The following is a 22,771-nucleotide window of genomic DNA, read 5'->3' as shown; positions in this document are numbered from 1 at the left end:
CCAAAAAAAAAAAAAAAAAAGACCTGTCAACCAAATACATTCTACCCTGAGACTAGAGGGGCCTGAAAGACTGAATTTCCTACCTCACTTGAGAGCCAGGAGTGAGTGGAAGGTTCCAGGACTCCAGCTAAATTGAGTAGGCTCGCTGGCCTGGAGATTGTGGTGACAGGTGGGAGCAGAACCTCAAGGGTTCTGAAGGGTACCTCATCTACCCCTTTATTCATACTACATAACCAAGTCTTTCAGCAAGCCCTGGGACTGACCAAAGATTAAGGAAGGGCATGAAGAAAAGAGAAACAGGAGCCTCTAGTGATAGGGATGGCAGGCCAGCTGAACTCCTGGGGTGAGGTTAAAGAATCAAGCCCTCTGTTCATGACCTTCCCTCCAGCTGTCAGGAAAACACTGGTTCAACATGTAGTCTGCTATGGACTTTCCTAGCCTTGGAGAGAGAAGAAACTGGCTGGAGTACTAAGGAGCACCCAGCAGAAGGCCCAGACCTCAATTTCCCCTATGTAAAACAAAAAGATTCACTTCAAAGTGGTTCTCAGGTATTTTTAGACATGCAAAGCTGCCCTGCAGATTAAGTGTGCAGCTGACTTGCCAGTTGAGTCCATAGGAACAACAAGGAGCTGCTCTGATGGAAGGTAGTGAGGGCAGGGAAGGAGCACCTGGGACTTTTAGGGGTCCCAGGACCACAGTGCTGTGAGGACTATCAGACTGGCTCCTAGTCCAACCCCTTCCAGGGCTGGCATGCCTCCCCAGCATCCCTGCATTCAACCCTGCAGTGGTAGTAGATTCCTTGGGGGTGGGGGTTGAGGAGGGCTGACCAGTAAAGGCCAGACTCCTCCATCCCAGCACCCAGACCAGAGAAGAAGCAACCCTTTCTATGTGTTTCTCTTCAGGCCAACTCCTAGCTTTAGGGCCTCCAGGGAGTCCAGACTAGGGGCTAGAAACACAAAAGGCTTGCTTTCTTAATGAGGAGGCATCTGCAGTCAGTAGAGCCATTAGTCCCCGCCCTAGGTCTCTGGGGGGCTGCAGCTCCTCTCCAGCTGGAGAGAGGAGGGGGCAGGCAGCTCCCAAGCTCCCACATGGGCAGGGTCTGGATGAGTGGGGGAGTACTGACAGCGACCCAGGAGCCTGGGTACCTTCTCTACCCCTCAGTCCTCCTTCCACCTTTACCTTTCTGGAGGTTGAGAGCCCTAGAGACCCCTCAGCCTGCACCACTAAGCCTTAGGTTGACCTGCAGGCTTTTGACCAAACACAGCTTTTGGCCTGACACAGGGAAGGCTGACCTCTGGGAGCTCTCAGGGGAAATCCTCTCATCAAACCTGATGGAGCTCCAGCTGGACCACTTGCCCTCGCCTGCAAACCTGGGCCCCAAAGTCCTGTCCACAACACCTCTACCCACATGGAGACACTCATGATTGATTACCCATACAACACCAGAATCGCACACCAGCCATTTTAACTGGCAGATTCAAACCCCCATTTCTGTCTAGATGGAGACAGGCCACATACAGGAGACAGTTGAGCTTCCCAGCAAATGCCCAGCCCTGAACACTTGTACAAGAAGCTTTGTACACCCATCCACCATACTCCCAGGTCATCAGAGAGGAGGAGGCAGGGCAGGGAATTTTTATGCATGTATATATTAAATGAACTACATGCAAATGACATGGAGAATGGCCACAAAGGAGCCAGCCCCCAGAGACTCTTGGGGGAAAGGCACAAAGGCATGTCCTCATCCTTTCATCCTTTCTAGCTACTGAGCCGCCCTGGAGCCCAGAACAGGCGTATGGACTGAGGGGGCCACAAGGAGGGCTGCCCAGGCACACCAGGGAGCCCAGAGCTTGGCCAGCCAGTGACAAGCTCCAGAGTCCCTGCTGCTGTGGGTAGGCCTCTTTCTGGGAGGGAAGGAGCCACTGTCCCAATTGATGGAGTGCCGGAGGGGAGGGGCTGTGGCCTGGACAGATGGTGTACCGCCTTCCTGCACTTGAAGCAAAGTGGATTTTAATGAAATTTCAATCCTGGTGCTGAAGCTAGGAGCCTGCATGGGAGGGGCCCTTCCCTATATTGCCAATGTGGGGCCTGATTCAGGGTGGGAACAGAGTGGGCAGAACACTTAACCAGCTGGGGGTGGTGGTGGTAGGGGGAGCACCATGGCTCCTCTGCCAGGGTCTCTGTTGATCAGAGTTTGAGTTCTGATCCCCAAAGGGGGGGGGGGGCTCTGAATATTTATGACACATTGAAATGTAGATTGGTAGGTTTGACAGTTCTGAGAGGCCTATCACCTTGCATGAATACACCACCCTCTTGGGGTGCTGGTGGAAACTGCATGTAGGGAGTGAGGATGAGGAAGGACAAATAACAAAACAAAACACTAGGCCCTGGAAACCAGGGTCTGACAAAGCTGCTGTGTCCCTGCTAGGTGACAGCGGATGAACCAGTCCCCTCTGGGCCTGTTTCCAATTCTGTAAAGTGTAACATGTTATTCAGGTCTTCTATATGGCAGTGGGAGTTTATCAAATCTGATAGTTGCTGAAAGGTGGTAGCCAACTTGGGACCAAGTGAGTACTCATCTCTGAATGTCTTTCATTGGTCAGCTCTGGGGGACCCTTGTCTCCCAGGAAAGCCTCCCACCACCCAAGGATTCCTTGTTAGAACTTTATCATTTGGAATTGGTTTACCAGGCATGTCCAACCTGTGGCCTAAGGGGTGCATGTGGCCAACGGTAGCTATGATAGCCCAATGCAAATTATGAACTTAAACATTGAGTTTTGTTTTGTTTTGTTTTTGTTTTAGTTTGTTGTGATTTGATTGCATGATTCTTCATTGTGAACTTCGTAGATGACAATGTTGTCTCCCCTCCCAGGCATCTTAAAGACTATACCATCTCTGTGGGGGTGGGGAGGGTTGGGTTGGGTTCCTATCCAAGAAAGCTAAGGGAAAGGCTGAAATGCCCCCTAAGCTACTGTCCTGCCTCTGCCAGCTGCAAGAAGTCTGTCCCTCTGTGGGTGAACCCCCACCTCCTTCTCTTCCATGCACCTCTGCAGTATGCCTTACCTTTCCGTCCCCCTTCTGTTTCCACAGCCATGTCAGACTTCCACGTGCACCCCCAGGCCACTGTGGGTGAAGAGGGTGGAGTAGCCCGCTTCCAGTGCCAAATTCATGGGCTTCCCAAGCCCCTAATCACATGGGAGAAGAACAGAGTCCCCATTGACACAGACAATGAGAGGTGAGCCTCTTGTAGGAAGGACAAGAGGGGCTGGCCCAAACACTGGCTTTGGATGAAGACTGTGGCAGCTCTGTGGGTGCCACTAGTGCCCCCAACCTGGGACAGTGATATTTATGAAGCTGCCATTAGTACTGTGGGTCCATGTGGTTTACTAGGCCCAGATTCTAGACTTATGGAAGTGTGTGTGAAGACTGTGTGGGGTTATTGTCAAGGTTACAAGGAAGTATATCCACCTGGGAGTATATCTAGTCTGTAATCACAACTGTCTGACTGGGAGAGTGGCCCATTGGTTTGTATTCCTATGGCTCCAGGTTCCAGTGGCTATGGTGGTAGTCAACCGTGCCTTTCCCCTAACAGGTACACATTGCTGCCAAAGGGGGTCCTGCAGATCACAGGACTACGGGCTGAGGACAGTGGTGTCTTCCACTGTGTGGCTTCCAACATTGCCAGTGTGAGAGTCAGCCATGGGGCTAGGCTTACTGTGTCAGGTGAGGTCCTTTGGCTTGCCTAGTTCTTCCCTCAGCCATCCCAGCTGACCTACTCCTCCCCTAACCCAGGTCAACCAAGTGAATATGGAAGGCCTCCTGGGCACAAACTGAAGGCCCCTAAGGCTGGTCCCTGGCCCTCTTTCCTTAGCCTCTCTTCTTAGGAAGGGCATCCCGAGTGATTCCCTAGGCTTTCCCCCCCTGCCGGAGGCCTTTTACTGATGGGAATGAAAGGGTGATGTGAGGACTCGGGTTCCCCAGTATCTCCCTGCCCTCATGACCTGGTTTGGGAATGATATATGTCATGGGTGGGGCTAAGGAAGTAGAAGAGCTCCCAGCTGAAGTGAGGAAATGTGTTTTTTTCTCCCAGGCTCAGGCTCTGGGGCCTACAAGGAGCCCACCATCCTTGTGGGGCCTGAGAACCTCACCCTGACAGTGCACCAGACCGCAGTGCTAGAGTGTGTCGCTACGGGCAACCCGCGCCCCATTGTGTCTTGGAGCCGCCTGGGTGAGCCTCATCCATAGCCCCTGCCCCTCCCACCCCCTGGGAGGGCTGGTCTCATGGTCTCACCCAGCTTTGGGGGACTTTGAATTGTGTTTATTCTCCACCCTGTGGCCTGGGGAGGGGCTGAGTTTCCCAAAGGTCAGCCTGCTGTTGCATTCTCGCTCCCCCAGCAGGGGCTGGCTTAGCTCCCTGGGTTACCAGGTCCAGACAGTCCTTACCCAGCCCCCTTCCCACCCCCAGAACCTTCTGAACCCTCAGCACCCAGTCCTACTTATCCCACTCTCTGTACCCTGGACACATCCCTAGTATGCAATACTCAGCCCCCCAAATTCTCAGCAGGCTTCCCACCCTTGCTCTGCCTCCCTACCCCCAGGTTTGCTTGCTCCCAAGTCCCCCCAGCCTGAATCCCTAGGCAGCTGAAGGAAGCAGTGAAAGGGTGCAGATGGGCCACTAATCTGAGCAGAAAGGTCACTGGGGGAAGGAACCTCTGGAGGGGTGGGGTGGGGTGGCATTCACAAGGAGACTGTGCCACACTGTAGCAGCTGAGAGTTGGGGGAAGGAGGGGCCTTGTGGGATAATGGAGTAGATTTCACCACTTCAGGGCCTGAATGGGGAGCTGTCTCCTTGTGTTCTGACTGAGCTAATCTGATCCTGGGGTGGGGGGAGGGTCCAGGTTCCTGGGAGAGGCCGAAAAGAGTAGCCTTACCATCAGGAGCCACTAGGCACTATAAAGCCATCTGGTCCATCATTTCCCAAAGCATGGTCTATCATGAGAGAAAGACTGGCTGAGTGGCCTAACAAGATTGGGGAACAGAGTTAACCAGGGCCCTTTGCTGTGAGACTTCTCAGAGCCTTTGCATTAATGAGCACGTGACTAACCATCTCAGAGTGGAATGGCTATTCAACCATGGAGCTTACAAATGATCAAATTCAAATCCTTTACAGAGACGAGTACTTTTAATCCCAGGCCTCTGGAGGCAGAGGCAAGTGGATCTCTATAACATCAAGACCAGCCTGGTCTATATAGTTAGTTCCAGGCTAGCTGGGCTACATGGAGACCCTGTCTCAAACAAACAAACCAATAAACAAACAAAAACCAAAGACAAATCCTTTATGGATTTACTGGAGAAGGGACTATAAGGTTAGCACTTAGGAGGCTGAGGCAAGAGGATCTCAAGTTCAAAGCCAGCCTGGGGCTATATATATAGTGAGATCCGGTCTCAGGAAAAAAAAGAGCCAGTGATCTTGCTAGAATCAGGACCCTTGTCCCTGCTGCTGGCCTGGAGTCTTCTATATTGTTCTGTACTTTTGGGGAGGGAAGGTGCCAGAAACAGACTGGCACTTTCTGAAAGTCTAGTGGAGGGTTGAACCCACTGGAATGTTCCATGCTTCCTAGTCTTCCGCTCTCCTGACACTACTTGTTTGCCTCGACTTCTATTGCAGATGGCCGCCCCATCGGGGTAGAGGGCATCCAGGTACTGGGCACAGGAAACCTCATCATCTCAGATGTGACTGTCCAGCACTCAGGTGTCTATGTCTGTGCAGCCAACAGGCCTGGTACCCGGGTGAGGAGGACAGCCCAGGGTCGGCTGGTGGTACAAGGTATGGAGTAGCTAAGCCCTTCTCTTGCCCTCTCAGCATCTGTGGCCTATGTCAGAGCCCAGAACTTTCTATCACCCCAGCTGCCTGTTGTCCTTACACTAGCCCTGTCCCTCACCACTTACTCATAAGCCCTGTGCCAGCCAAAGATAGCAGTTCTTTCCCAAGAACATGGGTTCTGGCACCTGGAACTTACAACCTGTGTACCCTGCAGGTGCTGGCCACCCCTCCAACCTGGGAGGCACCGCCACTTTCTGATCTCAGTAGGTTGTCCCTCCCCATGGAACCATTTCATTCGCACATGTGGCACTTCCGTGCTCACACCTGTCTGCCTGTACGCGCCAGTGCACCTGTCATTTCCCTCTCACATGGCAGCTCCCACCTCACCCATAAGATGTGGGACCCTCAGCTGGTCCTGATTTCCATTTCCAGGGTTTTCTCCTGGTTGTCCCTCCCACAGTGCAGGAGTGAGGATGGGAAATAGAGAATTAGGAACTTAGGTGCTATTTGTTTAGCACACTATGTGCTGTTAATCTGTCCACATGATGATATTCCATGTGATGGAATATTTCATTCTTGGGTGTTAATAGAGGCTTGAGGCCAGAGATTGGAGGAAAATGGAACTGGAGGGGGGGCCTTATCCATCTCCTGTCATTGCAGCCTTGGAGGTACAGCCAGCCCTATTAGCACATTTATTTATTTAACAATTTCCTGAACAGTGAGCTTGGCTTGATTGCTTTTGGATACAGATATCAGTCTTTTAAATAGTCCTTAAGATGGAGTCTTCTTCCAGGATGCTTGGGGTAGAAGAATGAGAGAGGTAGGCCTCTCTTGACCCACCTAGAGGAGCCTTCTCTGACCTACTGTGTCTTCTTTCTCATCCTTTCATTTATGACTGTCCCTCATGGCAGTCCCTGTCCCTCTCCACCTGACCTTCATGTCTCTACATGCTTCTCTGTTCCCATTCAGCCCCAGCAGAGTTTGTCCAGCATCCTCAGTCAATCTCCAGGCCAGCTGGGACCACAGCCATGTTCACCTGCCAAGCTCAAGGTGAGCCACCCCCTCATGTCACATGGTTGAAGAATGGACAGGTGCTGGGACCAGGAGGCCATGTCAGGCTCAAGAACAATAACAGGTGTGTATGTGTGCTATGTGTTGGAATGTTGTCTGGGGGGAGAAACAGTAGTCTGAAATGAGTCTGGGGACTCAGGTTTGTGTCCCAGGCCTGTCTGCCACTCATGTGTAGACAAGCCTTGCTCAGGCCAGGCATTTGTCTCTTGGAGGAGCCTGGTTTCTCCTTTTCTCAGATGGGAGGTATGGCTGACCTCTGGGAATGCCCTGAGAAGGGGACCTGAGGCTCTCCCTCCCCTGCAGCACACTGAGCATTTCTGGAGTTGGTCCTGAAGATGAGGCCATTTACCAGTGCGTGGCCGAGAACATTGCTGGCTCATCACAAGCCAGCGCCAGGTTGACCGTGCTATGGGACGAGGGGTTGCCCGGCCCCCCACGCAATGTTCGAGCTGTTTCTGTGTCCTCCACTGAGGTTCGAGTGTCCTGGAGTGAGCCCCTGGCCCATACCAAGGAGATCATTGGCTACGTCCTGCACATCAGGAAAGTTGCTGGTGGGTAGTGAACATCAGGAGTGCTGTGCCACCTGCCCTCACTCCTGTAGCTAGCTAGCTCTCTGAACCATATACATCATGACCCAACATCTTCCTTTCCATTCTGCCCTTTGCTGCCAAGGCTCCTTTCTATCTCTTAATATTCCCTGGCCCCACTCTGCCTCCCAGACTCACCCAAGCTGGAATATCAGGAAGCAGTCAGCAAGAGCACCTTTCAGCACCTGGTGAGAGACCTTGAGCCCTCCACAGCCTACAGCTTCTACATCAAGGCCTACACACCAAGGGGGGCCAGTTTAGCCTCTGTCCCCACCCTGGCCAGCACCCTGGGTGAAGGTAAGTCTGGAGCGTGGACTGCAAAACTACAGACTCTCAGGAACACAACCACCTGTACAAGGTGCCTGGCCCTGAGGCTAAATAGGGACTGGATGTATGTACTGAGAGGAAGGGGAAATTCTAATTCATGGAAAGGGGTTGTTTGAGCAAGGACATGTCCTACACTGTGGTCAGAGAGCTGTCAGGCTCCTGGGTGCTAGGTCACAGGTGGAAGATGGAAAGCTAGAGCTTCGACTGACTGCTCACATCTTGACCCTCTACCTGCAGCCCCTGCCCCACCCTCGTTGTCAGTACGGGTGCTGGGCAGCTCCTCCCTGCAGCTACTGTGGAAGCCCTGGCCACAGCTGGCCCAGCACAACGGGGGCTTCAAGTTGTTTTATCGCCCAGCCAGCGCAGTCTCCTTCACCGGCCCCATCTTGGTCCCTGGGACTGTCTCCTCCTACAACCTCAGCCAGCTCGGTGAGACCTGCAGAGCATGGGACCAGGCTGTGGTGCTAGGGCCAGGAGGTGGTATGCAGGGGTGGGATCCTGGTGAGGACAGGGAAGGTGTTCAGTAGCCTTACCTCCTGCAGACCCCAGCACTGTGTATGAGGTGAAGCTGCTTGCCTACAATCAGCATGGGGATGGAAATGCCACAGTTCGCTTTGTGTCTTTGAGGGGAGCCTCTGAGAGGACAGGTAAGAACTGGGAGTAGGATATGGGCTGCAGCCTGGCAGGCAGGGAGAACAGGTGCGAAGCAGGCTAGGTAGGAAGGAGGACAGTAACTGAGGCCTCAAGCACACAGCTTAGACACAATCTTAAAGCTTATGTGCAGCATTTCAGCTGTGTGACCTTAATCAAGTTGCTTAACTTCTCTCAACCCCAGTATTTTTCCACTATAAAACGGTTAATGATACTTACTTGATAAAACTATGGCAAGGATGAAACTCCATAAAACAAAATAAAGTGCATCTAGTCCTGGCTGGGGATGTAGCTCATTTTGTAAAGTGCTTGTCTAGCATATACAAAGCCCTAGGTTCCATCCCCAGTACTACATAAACCAAGTATGGTGCCTATAATCCCAGAACTCAGAAGGTAGAGGCAGGAAGATCAGGAGTTCAAGATCATCCTCTGATACATAGTAAGTTTGAGTCCTGGACTACATGAGACCCTGTCTTAAAATAAATAAATATTGCTAGTCCCAGGATCTGGCACAAAGTTGGTGCTCTGTGACTGGATAGAAAGAACTGAAAAGTTGTGCTGGGGTCCTAACGGAAAAGTCAAAGGGGTCCAGCTGAGGGAACAGGCTGGGGAGTTTGGGGATGCTTCAGGCCAGATGAGCTGCAGCCCCAACTATTCCCCAGCCTTGAGTCCCCCATGTGATTGCCGGAAGGAAGAAACCACCAATCAGACATCTACTACAGGCATCATTATCGGTATCCATATTGGAGTCACCTGCATCATCTTCTGTGTCCTCTTCCTCCTGTTTGGCCAAAGGGGCAGGTGGGTCTTAGGGCCTGGGGTGGAGCTGCTGCTGGGGAAGAGGGCAGAGCTGGGGCCTCAGCCCTCTGTCTCTATCCCCTAAGGTGCTCCCTTAACACTTGGTTCACCCCTTAGGGTCCTCCTATGTAAGGATGTGGAAAACCAGCTCTCCCCACCCCAGGAACCCAGGAGCCAGAGGGATCCTGGCATCCTGGCACTGAATGGGGCAGGCCGAGGAGAACGGGGCCAGCTACGCCGTGGCCAGAAGCATGTGGATGCCAAGGAGTTGGAGCAGCTATTCCCCCCAGCTGGGTCAGCTGGGCAGCCTGGCTCCAGGCCCTCTGTGAGTACACACTCCTCCAACCTATCTCCCTCAGACTCTGACCGTATTCCATCTTGCCCTCCCTTCATCTTGGCTACAGGTCAAGATTTTCTTGGGGCATCCAACTGCTGGTCAGTCCTGCTCTTTGGGTCCTAAGTAGGGCTAGGAGGCCTGGAGAGAGCCAGGCACATCCAACCTGCAGCCTGTGGGCCACATGGCAGCCATATTCATAGTTATGAATATGGCCCAATTCAAAATTACAAATTTACTTTAAATATTATGATAAACTGGGTGTGATGGCACTTATCTGTAATCTCCAGCACTCAGGAGGTAGAGGCAGGAGAATCAGAATTCTAATACCATCCTTGGCTACATAGAGAGTTTGAAGCTAGCCTGGGCTACATGAGATAATGTCTTTAAAAAAATTTATGATTCTGGGGGTGGTGACACATGTCTTTAATCTCAGCATTCAGGAGGGAGAAACAGGCAGATCTCTGTAAATTGGAGGCCAGTTCTAGGCCAGTGAGGGCTACACAGTGAGACTCTGTCTCAAAAAAGAAAAAGAGATTTGTGTGTGTGTGTGTGAGTGAGACTTGATTGCAAGGTTCTCCAGCATGAACTTTGTAGATGACAGTGTATAACATTGTCAAAAGGTTGGACATACCTGCTGGACCTGCATCCTGGGATGGAATGAAGTCTGCCTCTGGTCCCGGTACTTACTGACTCCTGTGTCTGACCCTTTTCCCCTCAGGATCCCACAGCCCCTGTCCTGTATGAGGAGACCCAGCTCTCCATGGTGCCACTTCAAGGCTTCAATCTTGTGGCAAGGAGAACAATAGAAGCCAAGACTGCCTGTGCAGGCCCTGTGCCTGTCCCATCGCCCCAGGATGTAGACCCAGGCCTCCTCAGTGAAGGACAGGCAACCCAGTCTCCTGCAGCCACAGCTTCTCAGACAGCTCACTCAAGATAGTAGCCAGCATCCAGCGGGGTCCAGAGGGGCAGCCCCCTCCTTCTCAGGTCAAAGGCAAGGTTTCTCCTATACCACAGGATTCAGATGGTCCTAGGAGCTCACCAGTGCTTTTAGGTTGACTAAAAAGCAGGGTTGTCAACTCCCCAGGAGCTGGTGAATCCCTGCAGGAAGGTTCCTCCGCTGCCCAGGCTAATGTTCCCTCGCCAATGCCTGCTATCCATATGACTTCGAACTGAACAAAAATTTTCCTTTAAAAATCAAAACTTAAAAGTCATAAAGAGACAGAGAAAGAAGAGAGAGAGAGAAAGGAAGGTAAATTAGACTCCAAAAATATGTCCCTGCTGTGGCTGGGCCTCTGATGCTGTCACCCTGCTCTGACCTTATTTTCTCAGGATGGTTTTTAGTTGTTTTGGCTCTCAGCACCTACCTCAGCCGGAATGAATGTCCTTGGGGATAGTGGGGCTGTAGCCTCAGCCCCCTGCTCCACAGAGCCCGAATGTACTCCTACCTCAAGCCCTCTTATGGGCCCCCCATCCCATATTGTTGCCCAGAGCAAAAGGAAAAAGGAAAAAAACGAAAAAAATAGAAAAAAGGAAGAAAAAAAAATCTGTCCCATTTCCAAGTGTGAAAGAAACTGTCTACCTCAAGCCTCAAGGCCCTTCGTGTGGGCCTGTGTTGTCACTGGACCTTCCTTCCGGCCCTTGTTCTCCCCCAGCCTTTCCTGCCTTGCCCACAGGAGAGGTGACTGATGCTAAGTGACCAGAGGGGCCTATAGAAGTAAAGATGAAATTGGTCAGAGAGAAAATGTGAAACAAGCCAAAAACAAAAGGAAAGTTGTTCCTTGAAGTATAGATTGTCCCAAACTAATCACTTCCCCAGACATCACCTGTGCTACATCTCCTGTGTCAGTCCACCCCTGCTCTGACCCTCCTAGCCAACCCACTGGCCATTGGGATATCTATAGTCCTCCCTACCTGGGCCTGGGGAGGATGAGATGTCATCCCGAGGTTTGCCGCCTGTTCTACCCAGACACAGAGCCCCGTCCCTGGAATGTACTGCGTGTGGTGGGGATGTGTGCGTGGAGGTGGGTGCACCCCCACAGAGGCACCCCTGCTTTCTCCATCATGGGACCCAAGTAACCTGACCTACCTGCTGGTACTACCGTCCAGTCAGCAGGGGTGGCCAGGAGTTATTTTTATATGAGGTGTGTTTACGTTTTATTCTCTTTTCTGTTGTATTGTTCTTTGAACTACTTAGGTAAAAAGAAAAAAGAAAGAAAGAAAGAAAAAAAAAAAACAAGGAAACAAATACCTATTTTTGGTTACACTCAGAAACATTTTTTTAAATAGCCGAAGGAAAACTTTTTTTTAAGAAAAAAAAAAAAAATAAGCGTATTCCTTAAGAATGAAATTAGAGCATAAAGTCCCTGACCCCAAACCCTCTAGGGACAGCCCACCCTAAACTTTAGGTAATTAGCTGAAGAAGGTAGAACCTGTGGTGTTTCCCTAGAAAACTAGTCATGTCCACCTGGACTTAGGAAGGGCATTCCGTCCCTTCTCTCAAGTACTAAGTGGATGCCAGGGGTCTGCCCACTCTGAGGCTGTGTCCTCTATGTGGCTTCTCTGTGAAGTCCCATTCTCCTTTGGGAGGGGGGCTGGGGCATGAGGGGCCTGGAGGCCTCCTGGCCTGACTTGGTTTGTCATAGTTTATTCACTTTAACTGAATAAAAATCCTATTGCCAAAGTGAACCTTGAGTTTTTTGATACTGTATTGGATTCTGGGGCATTGGGGGCATATTTGGTAGGAAAGACCCTCAAAGGGTCATGGGATAATGATAGCCAAATCCTCTGTACAATATGAGGTATAATGTGGGCAGATCATGTGTCCTTATATAGACTTATGAGGTAGCTGAGCCAATGACTACCATCTCTACTATTTTGTACAGACTCAAGAAAGGAGAGGGGGTGTGGATGTGGTAGAGTACTTGTCTAGTATGCATGAAGCCCCAGGTTCAATCCCCAGGACTGCATAAATCAGGCATGGTAGTGCATGCCTGTAATCCCAACACTCTGGAGGTAGAGGCAAGAGGATCAGAAATTCAAGGACATCCTCAGTTAGAGGCCAGTCTGGATTACATAAGATTCTGTCTCAGAAGGCTGGGTGTGGTGGCACAGGCCTTTAGTCCCAGTGCTCAGGAGGCAGAGGCAGGCTAATCTCTCCGAGATCTGTCCAACCTGGTCTACATATCAAGTTCCAGGCCAGCTAGGGCTACAGGAAGACCCTGTCTCAAAAAGACCAAAAAAAAAAAAAAAAAAAAAAAAAAAAAAAAAGATTCTGTCTCAGAGAGAGGGAGGGAGGGAGGAAGAAAAAAGAAAGAGAAGCCTGAAGCTCATGTGAGACCTGTCTTAAATCTGAAGAAGGTTCTGGACTTGCCCTGATTATCCTAGAGGCAAGAACTAGCCAGGATGCAGACATGGCATTCCACTTTTCTTTTTACAGCTTTGACACACAAAGGGATTTTCAGCACCACCATCTGCCCAAGGGCCACCCAAGGAGGATCAAGCAGACCCTGAAGAGATTGGAGAGTGGATCAGTCCCCAACCCCCCCGCCCCCCCCCCGAGTTCAAGATGATAGTACATCCTTAAAGAGATGCCGGGGACTGTTAAAAACATGTATCTATCTGTATGTAAACTGAACACAAATCACAACTATCACAAGGCTCTGAGCTGGAATAAGGCAAAAAAGGGGCAGGTTCCAATAAGTAAAAGTTAGCAGAAATAAGTATTGGAGCTGAGTGGCCTGGCTGCAGTCTGGGTGCTGAGATGGTGCACAGCCTAGAAGCTGCTGGCTGAAGAGCCCCCATCCCCTGTCCATTCCATCCACCATCCTTGGGCAGAAGGTGGTAGTAGCCAAGGCTTGAAACTGTTCTGACTACCCCATGCTCTGTAAGGTTCTTTAACAAGGTACCTGCTCTGCCCACGAGCTGTGGTCTGGCAGGGCTGGGAGTGGGCAGCTCTTTCTGTTCTTCATGGCAGCAGCTAGCACAACTCAAAGGTGGAGGCTGGAGGCTTCCCACTCCCATGTCTGGTGGTTAATACACACTGTCAGAGGCACTTCCCTGTGGCCCCAGCTGCATGAGCATGGTGGCTGGGTTCCACAAACAGAGAGGGAGCCAGGTGGCAAGTATGACAGGATCTCTAAAGTAGACCTAGTGACACAATACTGTGTCATTCTGTTCATTAAAACAAATCATGAAGGTTGGTCATACTGAAGGAATTTGAGGGGAATTCAATTCCACCAATAGGAAGAGGGTCAAGGAACATTTGGACATGTTTTAAAAACAACCACAGGAAGCCGGGTGTGGTGGTGCACGGCTTTAATCCCAGAGGCAGAGGCAGGTGGATCTCTGTGAATTCAAGTCCAGCCTGGTCTACATAGTTCCAGGACAGCTGGGGCTACAGGGAGACCCTGTCTCAAAAAGACCAAAACAAACAAAAAAACAAACAAACAAAAAAAACCCCGGGGGACCAGGCATAGTGACCAAGCCTTTAATCTCAGTACTCAGAGGCAGAGGCAGGTGGTAAGCAGGCAAACTCTTTGAGTTTAAGGATAGCCAGGACTACAAAGTGAAACCTTGATCTCAAAAAAATAAAAGCCGGGCGTGGTGGCACACACCTTTAATCCCAGCACTTGGGAGGCAGAGGCAGGCGGATCTCTGTGAGTTCGAGGCCAGCCTGGTCTATATAGCGAGTTTCAGGACAGCTGGGGCTACAGGGAGACCCTGTCTCAAAAAGGCCAAAAAATAAAAAATAAAATAAAATAAATTAATTAAAATAAAATAAAAATAGAGAAAGCCAGGTGTGGCAGTGTGGCTCTGGAATCCCAGTGTTGGGGAGGTGGAAACAGGTGGATTCTAGGAGCTCACTGACCAGCCAGCCTGGCCCAAAAGGCAAGTCCTGGGTTCAGTGAGAGACTTTGTCTCAAAAGAAAACCCCCAACATTCACCTCTGGTCTCTACATCTACACATATGTGTAAGTGTACCTGCACATACATGTGTACACATAGACATATACACACACACACACACACAACATAGACATACACACACACACACAAAAAAAAAAAAAAAACAAAAAAACCCATAGAGACTTGGGATGTGGCTCAGTTGGTAGAGTGTTTTGGTTAGCACACATGATGTCCTGGGTTCAATCATCATTGTTGCATAAATCAGACATGGTACATACCTGCACTCCCAGCACTTGGGTTGTAGAGACAGGAGGATCAGGAGAAGAAGTTCAAGGTCATCTTTAGCTACTTAGTGAGTTTGAGATCAGCCTGGAATATATGAGATCCTGTCTCAAAAATGACAACAGACCTGCTCAGGAGGGACATGAAGGGAACAAATGGGAGCCAGGGGACAACGGTAGGAGAGTAGAGGCAAGAGAGCTCCATCCAGTGGCCTGGGGGTACATGGAGGAGAGACCCAGCTGAAGGGAGCTGCTGGTAGCTGCAGAAGATAAGCAGTGCCCTTAATTCCTGTGCCATGACATTTGGGGGACTCATCCATATTATTAGTAAAGATTGGTCTGAGGGATCAGTTCTGGGATATGGAGGGACAAAACCCTGGGAACATCTGGAAATGGATTTTTCTGCTACCGGATAACTGATGGGAGCCTGAGACCCTCATTCATCTGAGATGGCTGACTCCAGAGTGGCAGAGCCAGCCAGAGAGGAATGCTGACTCCTCATGAGATAGACAAGTGAGGACATAGGAACAGCTATAGTAAACAGAGTCATCAGAGGCCTGGGCCAGGGAGGCCAGAGCCCAGGCCGTGTATACCTATCTGGAGGCTCTCCACTGAACCAGGCAGGCCACATGTGGCCTTAGAACTGCACAGCACCAGAGCCCTGGGAAGAGGGTGTTGATAGGACCTGGGGGGAGGGAGATGGGCCCTTCCACAGGGTGGGGATGAAGCAGTCAGCCGAACCAGCCTACCATGGACAGATAGGACTCTGGATATTAAGATCATTTGATTGCTTCCTGAACACAGGGAACCAGGCTACAGTCAAGAAGAGGGCATCTATGGGCTGGAGATGTGAGGTAGAGTGCTTGCATAGCATGTATGAAGTCCTGGGTTCAATCCCCAGCACCACATAAACTGAGTGTGGCAGCACACACCTCTAATTCTAGTACTTAGGAGATGGAGACAGGAAGGTCAGAAGTTCAAGGTCATCCTTGACTATATTAGAGTGTGGGGCCAGATGTGGTGGGGCACATCTTTAATCTCAGCACTGGGAGGCAGAGGCAGGCAAAACTCTCTGAGTTCAAGGCCAGCCTGGTCTACATGGTGAATTCCAGCCCAGCTGGGGCTACAGGGAGACCCTGTCTCAAAAAAAAAAAAAAAAAAAGAAAAAAAGAAAAAAGAAAAAGGGGGGTGGGGACACCAAGGGGCTGGAGAGATGGTTCAACAGTTAAGCACACTGGCTGCTCTTGCAGAGGACCTGAGTTTGAATCACAACACCCACATGGCGTCCAATGACCTTCTGTAATTCCAGTTCCAGGAGATCAGACACCCTCTCTGACCACCTTGGGCATTGCACAACATGGGTGCAACCTACCTACACATAGGCAATACACTCATACACATAAAATAAAAATAATAAAAATTAAAACAAACAAACCAAAAAACCCAAAAACAGCAATAAAAACAAACAAAACAGGAGGCAGCATGTGAAATGGCTTAGCTGGTAAGGGTGCTTGCCACCAAACCTGACTACCTGAGTCTGATTGCTGGAACCGCAGGAATCCTGATTAAGGGTAAATGCTCTTGACCACTGAGCCATCTCTCCAGCCCATGTCATCTTTTATTTTGTATGGTGAAAGGAGAATACTGACTCTCAAAAGTTGTCCTCTGACCTCCACAGGCACACTGTGACATGTACACTCACGTAGATAGACAGATGATAGATAGAGAGATGATAGATAGATAGATGATAGATAGATAGATAGATAGATAGATAGATAGATAGATAGATGATAAATTTTTTTATTTTTTTTTTGGTCTTTTTGAGACAGGTCTCCCTGTAGCCCCAGCTGGCCTGGAACTCCCTATGTAGACCAGGCTGCCCTCGAACTCACAGAGATCCCCCTGTCTCTGCCTCCCAAATGTTGGGACTAAAGGTGTGCACCACCACACCCAGTCCATATGATAGATTTTTTTTTCTAAGGGGGGAGAAGAAGGGGAGGAGTAGCAGGAGCAGCAGTAACTGAATTAGAAGGGACTCCTTCCTATACCTCTTCTGGCTTCCGTCCACCTCTCTGAAGCTAAGTGTCCCAGTCAGGCAGCCTGGAAGTCCAGCCTCCTAGGGAGAAGGGCTATAACAAGAGGGCTTTGCTGCCATCCTGTGGAACTAATGAACTACAGTCAATGGGACAAGACTGATTCTCACTCTTGTCTGATTAAACATAGACAGTAGTCAAGGAGTGCTTAGCGCCCTTCAAGACAGGCACAGGCCAAGCCTCTGTAAGCTTACAATACAAATAACTACAAGTATCCAAAGACTGTCTTGCATGTCTAACAGCAACAAGCTGGAGAAACAGATGATATGTGATTGCTGAGACTAGAACAAGGAAGGCTTTGAAGAGCGGTAGAAAAAGGCAGGAAGGGCATCGAGGACGGAAGGCACAGCATAAGCAAAACATCGAGGTGTGGAAGTGCACCATGAGGTTACCAAGCAGCTAGAAGGCTGCCCTTTGCTGTCTGGGGCCTGGCACTAAACAGATAGTCAAAAAAATGCATGGATGGAATGACTGCTAGATTCCCACAGCCAATGCTTATGCAAAGTTGAGTGTCTAAGGGCTTTCCAGGTGAAAAAGGAGTCACCGAGAAGGGGAGACAGCCTGGAATCTCCTCAGGAAAGAAAAGAAGGTTCTATGAAGTCTTATGTCCCAATGATAATGGTGACATCTGCTATTACAGCTTTTTATTTTATGTGTATGTGTTTTGACTGCATGTATGTAGTCCATGTGTGTACAGTGCCTGTAGAGGCCATTGGATTCCCCAGAGCTGCCATTATAGTTGAGTGTGAGCTGTCTGATATAGATGCTGGGAACCTAACTTGGGTCTTCTGTAAGAGCAGCAAGTGCTGTTAACTCCCGAGCCATCTCTCCAGCCCCAACCTAAAGCCCTTAAAAGGTTTTTATTTTAACTCACAGAGATCTGCCTGCCTCTGCCTCCCAAGTGCTGGGATCAAAAGCATGCACCACCACGCCCGGCCCTTACTTATTTATATTTTATGTGTTTGAATGTTTTGCCTGCCTGTATGTTAAGTGCATACATATGTGCAAAGCCTGTGGAGGCCAGAAGAGGGCATCAGATCCTCTGGAACTGGAGTTGGGGATGGTTGTTAGATGCTACATGGGTGCTGGGAACTGAATCTGGGTCCTCTGGAAAAGCAACCAGTGCTCTTAACCACTGAACCATCTCCAGCCCCAAATAAATAAATCTTTAAAAAAAGAAAATCAAAAAGTCTATCTCAGCTACTAGAAGTGTAGCTATGTAGCCCAATTGTAGAGTGGATACCCAACATGGGTGATGCCCTGCATTCCGGTCCCAGCTACCTCCTAACTTCTCAAGAAAAATGAACTTGGGGCTGGAGAGATGGCTCAGCAGTTAAGAACATTTGTGTTCTTCAGAAGTTCTGGGTCAGTTCCCAGCACCCATGTCTGTAACACCAGTTCCAGGGGATCTGACACCTTCTTCTGGTCTCCATGGGCATTGCACACATGTGCTGCACTTAATACATGCAGGTAAAACACTTATACACAAAAAGTAATAAAGAAAATGTTTAAAGAAAAATGATCCCTGCATGGTGGTGCACACATTTAATCCCAGCACTTGGAAGCCAAAGGCAGGTGGATCTCTGTGAGTTCTAGACCAATCTGGTCTACATTGAGAGTTCCAGGCCAGCTGGGGCTACAGGGAACCCCTGTCTCAAAAAAACCAGAAAAGTCAGAGGTAAAGAATTTTTTTCTTACTGGATATAAAAGTTAAATTATGCAAGATGAGTATGTGCTATGGATCTGTTATATAATACAGTATTTATAGCTAACAAACCATTATTGTACCCTTTGAAATATGTAAAAATAAATCTCCTACTAGTGTTCTTACCAATGAGAGAGAAAGATATAGAGAAAGAGGAAGGAAAAATAGAAAGGAAGAGAGAAAGAAAGAGAGAAAGAAAGAAGGAAGGAAGGAAGGAAGGAAGGAAGGAAGGAAGGAAGGAAGGAAGGAAAGAAAGAAAAAGGAAAAGAGAATGAACATGGAGCCTGGGAATGTTTAGCAACTGAAGAATCATCCTCAGATCTTTTCATTCCTCCAGCCTTGGCATTGAAACAGACTTTGAAACTCTCAACACAGCTCTGGACTTGATCTTTCCACCCACCTCTGAAGCTGTTTCCTTATCAATGTCAGATCATAACTGAACTTAAATGGCTGGTTTGTTAAGAGATCAAACAAGGAGTTGGAGGGATGGCTCATCAATTAAGAGCATGTACTGCTCTTCCAGAGGACTTGAGTTCAATACCCAACGCCCACATAGACAGCTAATACCTACCTGTAATTCTAGCTCCAGGGGATCCAATACTTCTTGCCTCCGTGGGCTCCAGTATTCATATGCACATACACATGTACATATACACATGGTTAAAAATAAAATCTTTTAAAAGAGAGATCAAATGAGGCTCTAACTGGAAAACCCTTGGCACCTGGTGCAACTCAATAAAAAACTCTTGTTATCACGGTGATTAGTGAACCTAAGGACTCCAAGTAGAGTGTAGCTCAGTGGTGAAGTGCTTGTCTAGCGTACAAGAGATGAGGGTTTGATCCCAGCACCAGGGGATGAAAAAAAAAAAATAGATTCCAGACATGTGATAAAGGAAGGTACCCTGCTACTGCTCCCCAGGCTTGGATTGCTGCCTATTGTTCTAGAATCCAGCTCAGCAGTCACACAGAGGTCACAATGCTTTCTCCTGCTCTCCCTATCCTCCTACAAGACATTCAATAAAGGGACTTGATTGCCTGATTAAAGGAAGCAGATATACAATTAATTTCAATTTTAGACCTAAAATCCTCCTACCTTTCAAAAAGAATTGCACACCCTATTTCATTTACACACTGAAACAACATGGAATTTTCCAGCAGGTTCTGTAGCCTTTGAAGTGACCAGACCAGACTATTGATTTATTTCCAACTAACCTCTCTCTTTGAACCCAGAAGGGTCAAGGTTAATTATATAATAAAACACACTGTGCCCAGCTGCCCCTCTGAGAGTGCAGGGAGTTCCCCCCTCAACACCTTTGTGAGCCAGCTAGGGGTGGATCAGATTTCTGATGCCCTCCCCATACCCCAATTCATTTCCTTTATCAGGGCCCATTAAGAAGAAAAAGAAAAAAGAAAAAACTGACCCCTCATTTCCTCCCTGAGGGATAAATTTTAATTTGCTGAAAACCAACAAAGAGATCTGAGCCATGTGTCCAGGATGTCCCCTTCATCTGGAATCTTTCTGGGCACCCCTGTCCTAGAGCTAGCAGGGAAGTAGGTGGGAAAGCCAAATGGTGCAGACCACTGAGTCTGGAGTCTCTATCTCCCATGACAGGAGACAACTGTCCCCCAGAGGGACCCTGTTGGTGCCAGGAGTGCATGGAGCCTCCCCTGTGGCTGAGCTATGAGCCAACTGGCCATGAGCTCATGTGTGTGCTCTTTGAGCCTTCAGGAGCTGCTGGGATGAACAGTATGGTAATACCTACTCTCCCTACAGAGAACAGTGGCTCCAACACCAAGTGTCACAGGTAGGAAATGCAAGGACCTAGTTAGGAACCTGAGGGCTTTTTTGTTTTTGTTTTTTTTTTCTTCCTGCTTGTAAAATTGTGGATTTTCTGGGATGGGGAAATAGATAGCTTCTATCTAACTTTAATCTTCAGAACCCACATAAATTTAAAAACTTTTTTAAATTTTTAAAAAGCCAGTCATGGGGGGCTGGAGAGATGGCTCAGTGGTTAAGAGCACTGGCTGTTCTTGCAGAGGACCTGGGTTCAATTCCCAGCACCCACATTGTAGCTAACAATCATCCATAACCCAAGTTCCAGGGGATCTGATGCCCTCTTCTTTTCAAAACGTGGGTGCACTTACACACATGCAGGCAATATACTCATACACATAAAAATTTTTTTAATATTAAAAGTTAGCTGGGCGTGGTGGCTCACGCCTTTAATCCTAGCACTTGGGAGGCAGAGGCAGGAGGATCTCTGTGAGTTCGAGGGCAGCCTGGTCTACATAGTGAGTTTTAGGCCAGCTGGGGCTACATGTTTAAGTGTTTTTGATCCTGGGGATAGAACTTGGCCTTGTGCATGCTGGGCAAGTGCTCTGCCATGGAACTACAAGTTCAAGGTAAGCCTGGACTGCACAATCCTGCCACAGCCTCTCTAGTGCTGGCATTACAGGTGTTATTACAAGGGGCACCTAAATTCATAAAATTTTTTGTTTGTTTTTGAAATAGGTCTCTCTATGTAGCCCTGGATGGACAGGAACTTGGCACGAGTCTCCTGCTGCTGCTTAAATTAGGAAACAAAATTGATAGAAATGGCTTTATTTACAGTTTGGTCATGGCAAGAAGAAACTAGATAGAAATGGCTTTATTTACAGTATGGTCATGGCAAGAAGAAACTAGATAGAAATGGCTTTATTTACAGTATGGTCATGGCAAGAAGAAACTAGAAGTTTCTCTTTTCTGTAACTATGTTATAATGTTACAGAAAAGATGAAGTGTAGCAGGAGGCCTCCAAAGATGGCGCAGACTCAGAGCCCTGGGATTCAGCGAGAATTCACTTCACTTCTTGGTCCACAAATAGCCCGCAAAAAGGAGCCCACGGCTCCATACCCTGCTCGCGCGAGCCCAGTGACTGCTGACAGACTGCGTGGCATGGACCAATCAGAAAACGATACACTGACTAAAGGGACTTGGGGGCAAAGAAAAGGGAAATATAAGGCCTGCCCCCTCCTGCATTAAACGAGCCTGCAACACCTTGCCTAGTGCTTGCTTCTACCCGACTCCCGGGGTCTGTGTGTTGACTCCGCACCTCTTGCCCCCTCTAATTGGCAGGGGACCTGATCCAGGTCAGGGTCTTCACAGCTGGCCTGAGGAGAACCCGCAACACCTGGCACCTGAACAGGGACCCCTGCCCATGGTGTTAGCGACACCCAGAACCTTGGTTCATTCAGTAAGTAGGCCCCTGGATTTGTCTCTTTGGCTGCTTGAGGGTGAGCGAGTAGCCCCCTCCTCTGTCCCCTCCACACTGTCTGTTGTCTTTATTGTTGGACTAGTTTGTTAGATCAGGGAGACATACTCTGCCATGTGGTCCCAAAGCCCATGTCGGCACCTCCCCCCTCTCGGCTCATCCCGGTGAGTTCACATAAGGGCTGATCCACCCCAAACTCAGAGCCCAGTCTTCGGGTCACCCTGTTGCCTGTCCTGGAGACACCGTGTGAGCATACAGCTGAAGGGGTCACAACCTTCAGAAGTCCCTCACTAATCACAAGACATTTGGATCCGATACACCCTTACATGTTGGGGCAGTTTACATCTGAGTGGCTCACGGTGCTTCTTTGCTTCCTTTGTGTCCTCTTGGTAGTCACCCTTGTCTTCTACTTTTGTGGCAAATTCCCCTTCGTGAGACCCTCCCACAATGGGCAATTTACCACCACAATGCAGGGAAACCACAAACAGCAGCAGTCAAGGTGCTCCTTAAAACTAGAGGGCTAAAAGTGAAACAAAAGATATCGAACACTTTTGGGACAAAGCCACTAATCTAGCTCCATGGGTCTCCCCTGAAAACATGTGGGACCCTGACACATGGATGCGGGTCCTCTCCCTGGCCCAAAAAAGGGAGGTCGGGTCAGGGATCACTCTCCTCGCATCATTTGTACCGATCCTCCTAGCCATCATTGCTAGCCTTAAATCCTCCTCTTCTGAGGAAGTCATCTCGGCCCACAACAAACACTGCCGGGAACAATCTAGTGTAGATCTGGCTATTACCTCAATCCTGGACCCCCTGGACCCCCCGGACCCAGAGATGGACGCCTCCTTTGCACCCACTTCCAATAAGGAAGGAGCTCCTTTGCCTATATCTCAGGATACTCTCCTAGAGCTGCCATGCCCAGAAATTCCCCTGCCCCATTA

The 22,771-nt window shown here is 49.2% G+C and overlaps 1 protein-coding gene across 1 annotated transcript in view; it reads left to right on the top strand.

Moving 5' to 3' along the window:
* Igdcc3 (immunoglobulin superfamily DCC subclass member 3) overlaps positions 1-12,264 on the top strand; it is a 44,471-nt gene extending 32,207 nt beyond the window's left edge. Inside the window, exons 3-14 of the mRNA XM_008836316.2 lie at positions 3,091-3,235; positions 3,593-3,723; positions 4,091-4,228; positions 5,669-5,827; positions 6,794-6,959; positions 7,199-7,446; positions 7,615-7,779; positions 8,047-8,238; positions 8,352-8,456; positions 9,123-9,261; positions 9,376-9,583; positions 10,314-12,264. Coding sequence (XP_008834538.1) covers positions 3,091-3,235; positions 3,593-3,723; positions 4,091-4,228; positions 5,669-5,827; positions 6,794-6,959; positions 7,199-7,446; positions 7,615-7,779; positions 8,047-8,238; positions 8,352-8,456; positions 9,123-9,261; positions 9,376-9,583; positions 10,314-10,532 — 2,015 coding nt within the window. The 3' untranslated portion in view covers positions 10,533-12,264. The remainder of the gene's footprint in view (positions 1-3,090; positions 3,236-3,592; positions 3,724-4,090; positions 4,229-5,668; positions 5,828-6,793; positions 6,960-7,198; positions 7,447-7,614; positions 7,780-8,046; positions 8,239-8,351; positions 8,457-9,122; positions 9,262-9,375; positions 9,584-10,313) is intronic.
* The last annotated feature ends 10,507 nt before the right edge of the window (positions 12,265-22,771 follow it).

This window comes from Nannospalax galili, unplaced genomic scaffold (genome assembly GCF_000622305.1).
Source record: "Nannospalax galili isolate Female #2095 unplaced genomic scaffold, S.galili_v1.0 scaffold54, whole genome shotgun sequence".
NCBI classification, from domain to species: Eukaryota; Metazoa; Chordata; class Mammalia; order Rodentia; family Spalacidae; genus Nannospalax; species Nannospalax galili.
Note: the sequence above shows the minus strand (reverse complement) of the source record. Positions and strands in the feature narration are given on the sequence as shown.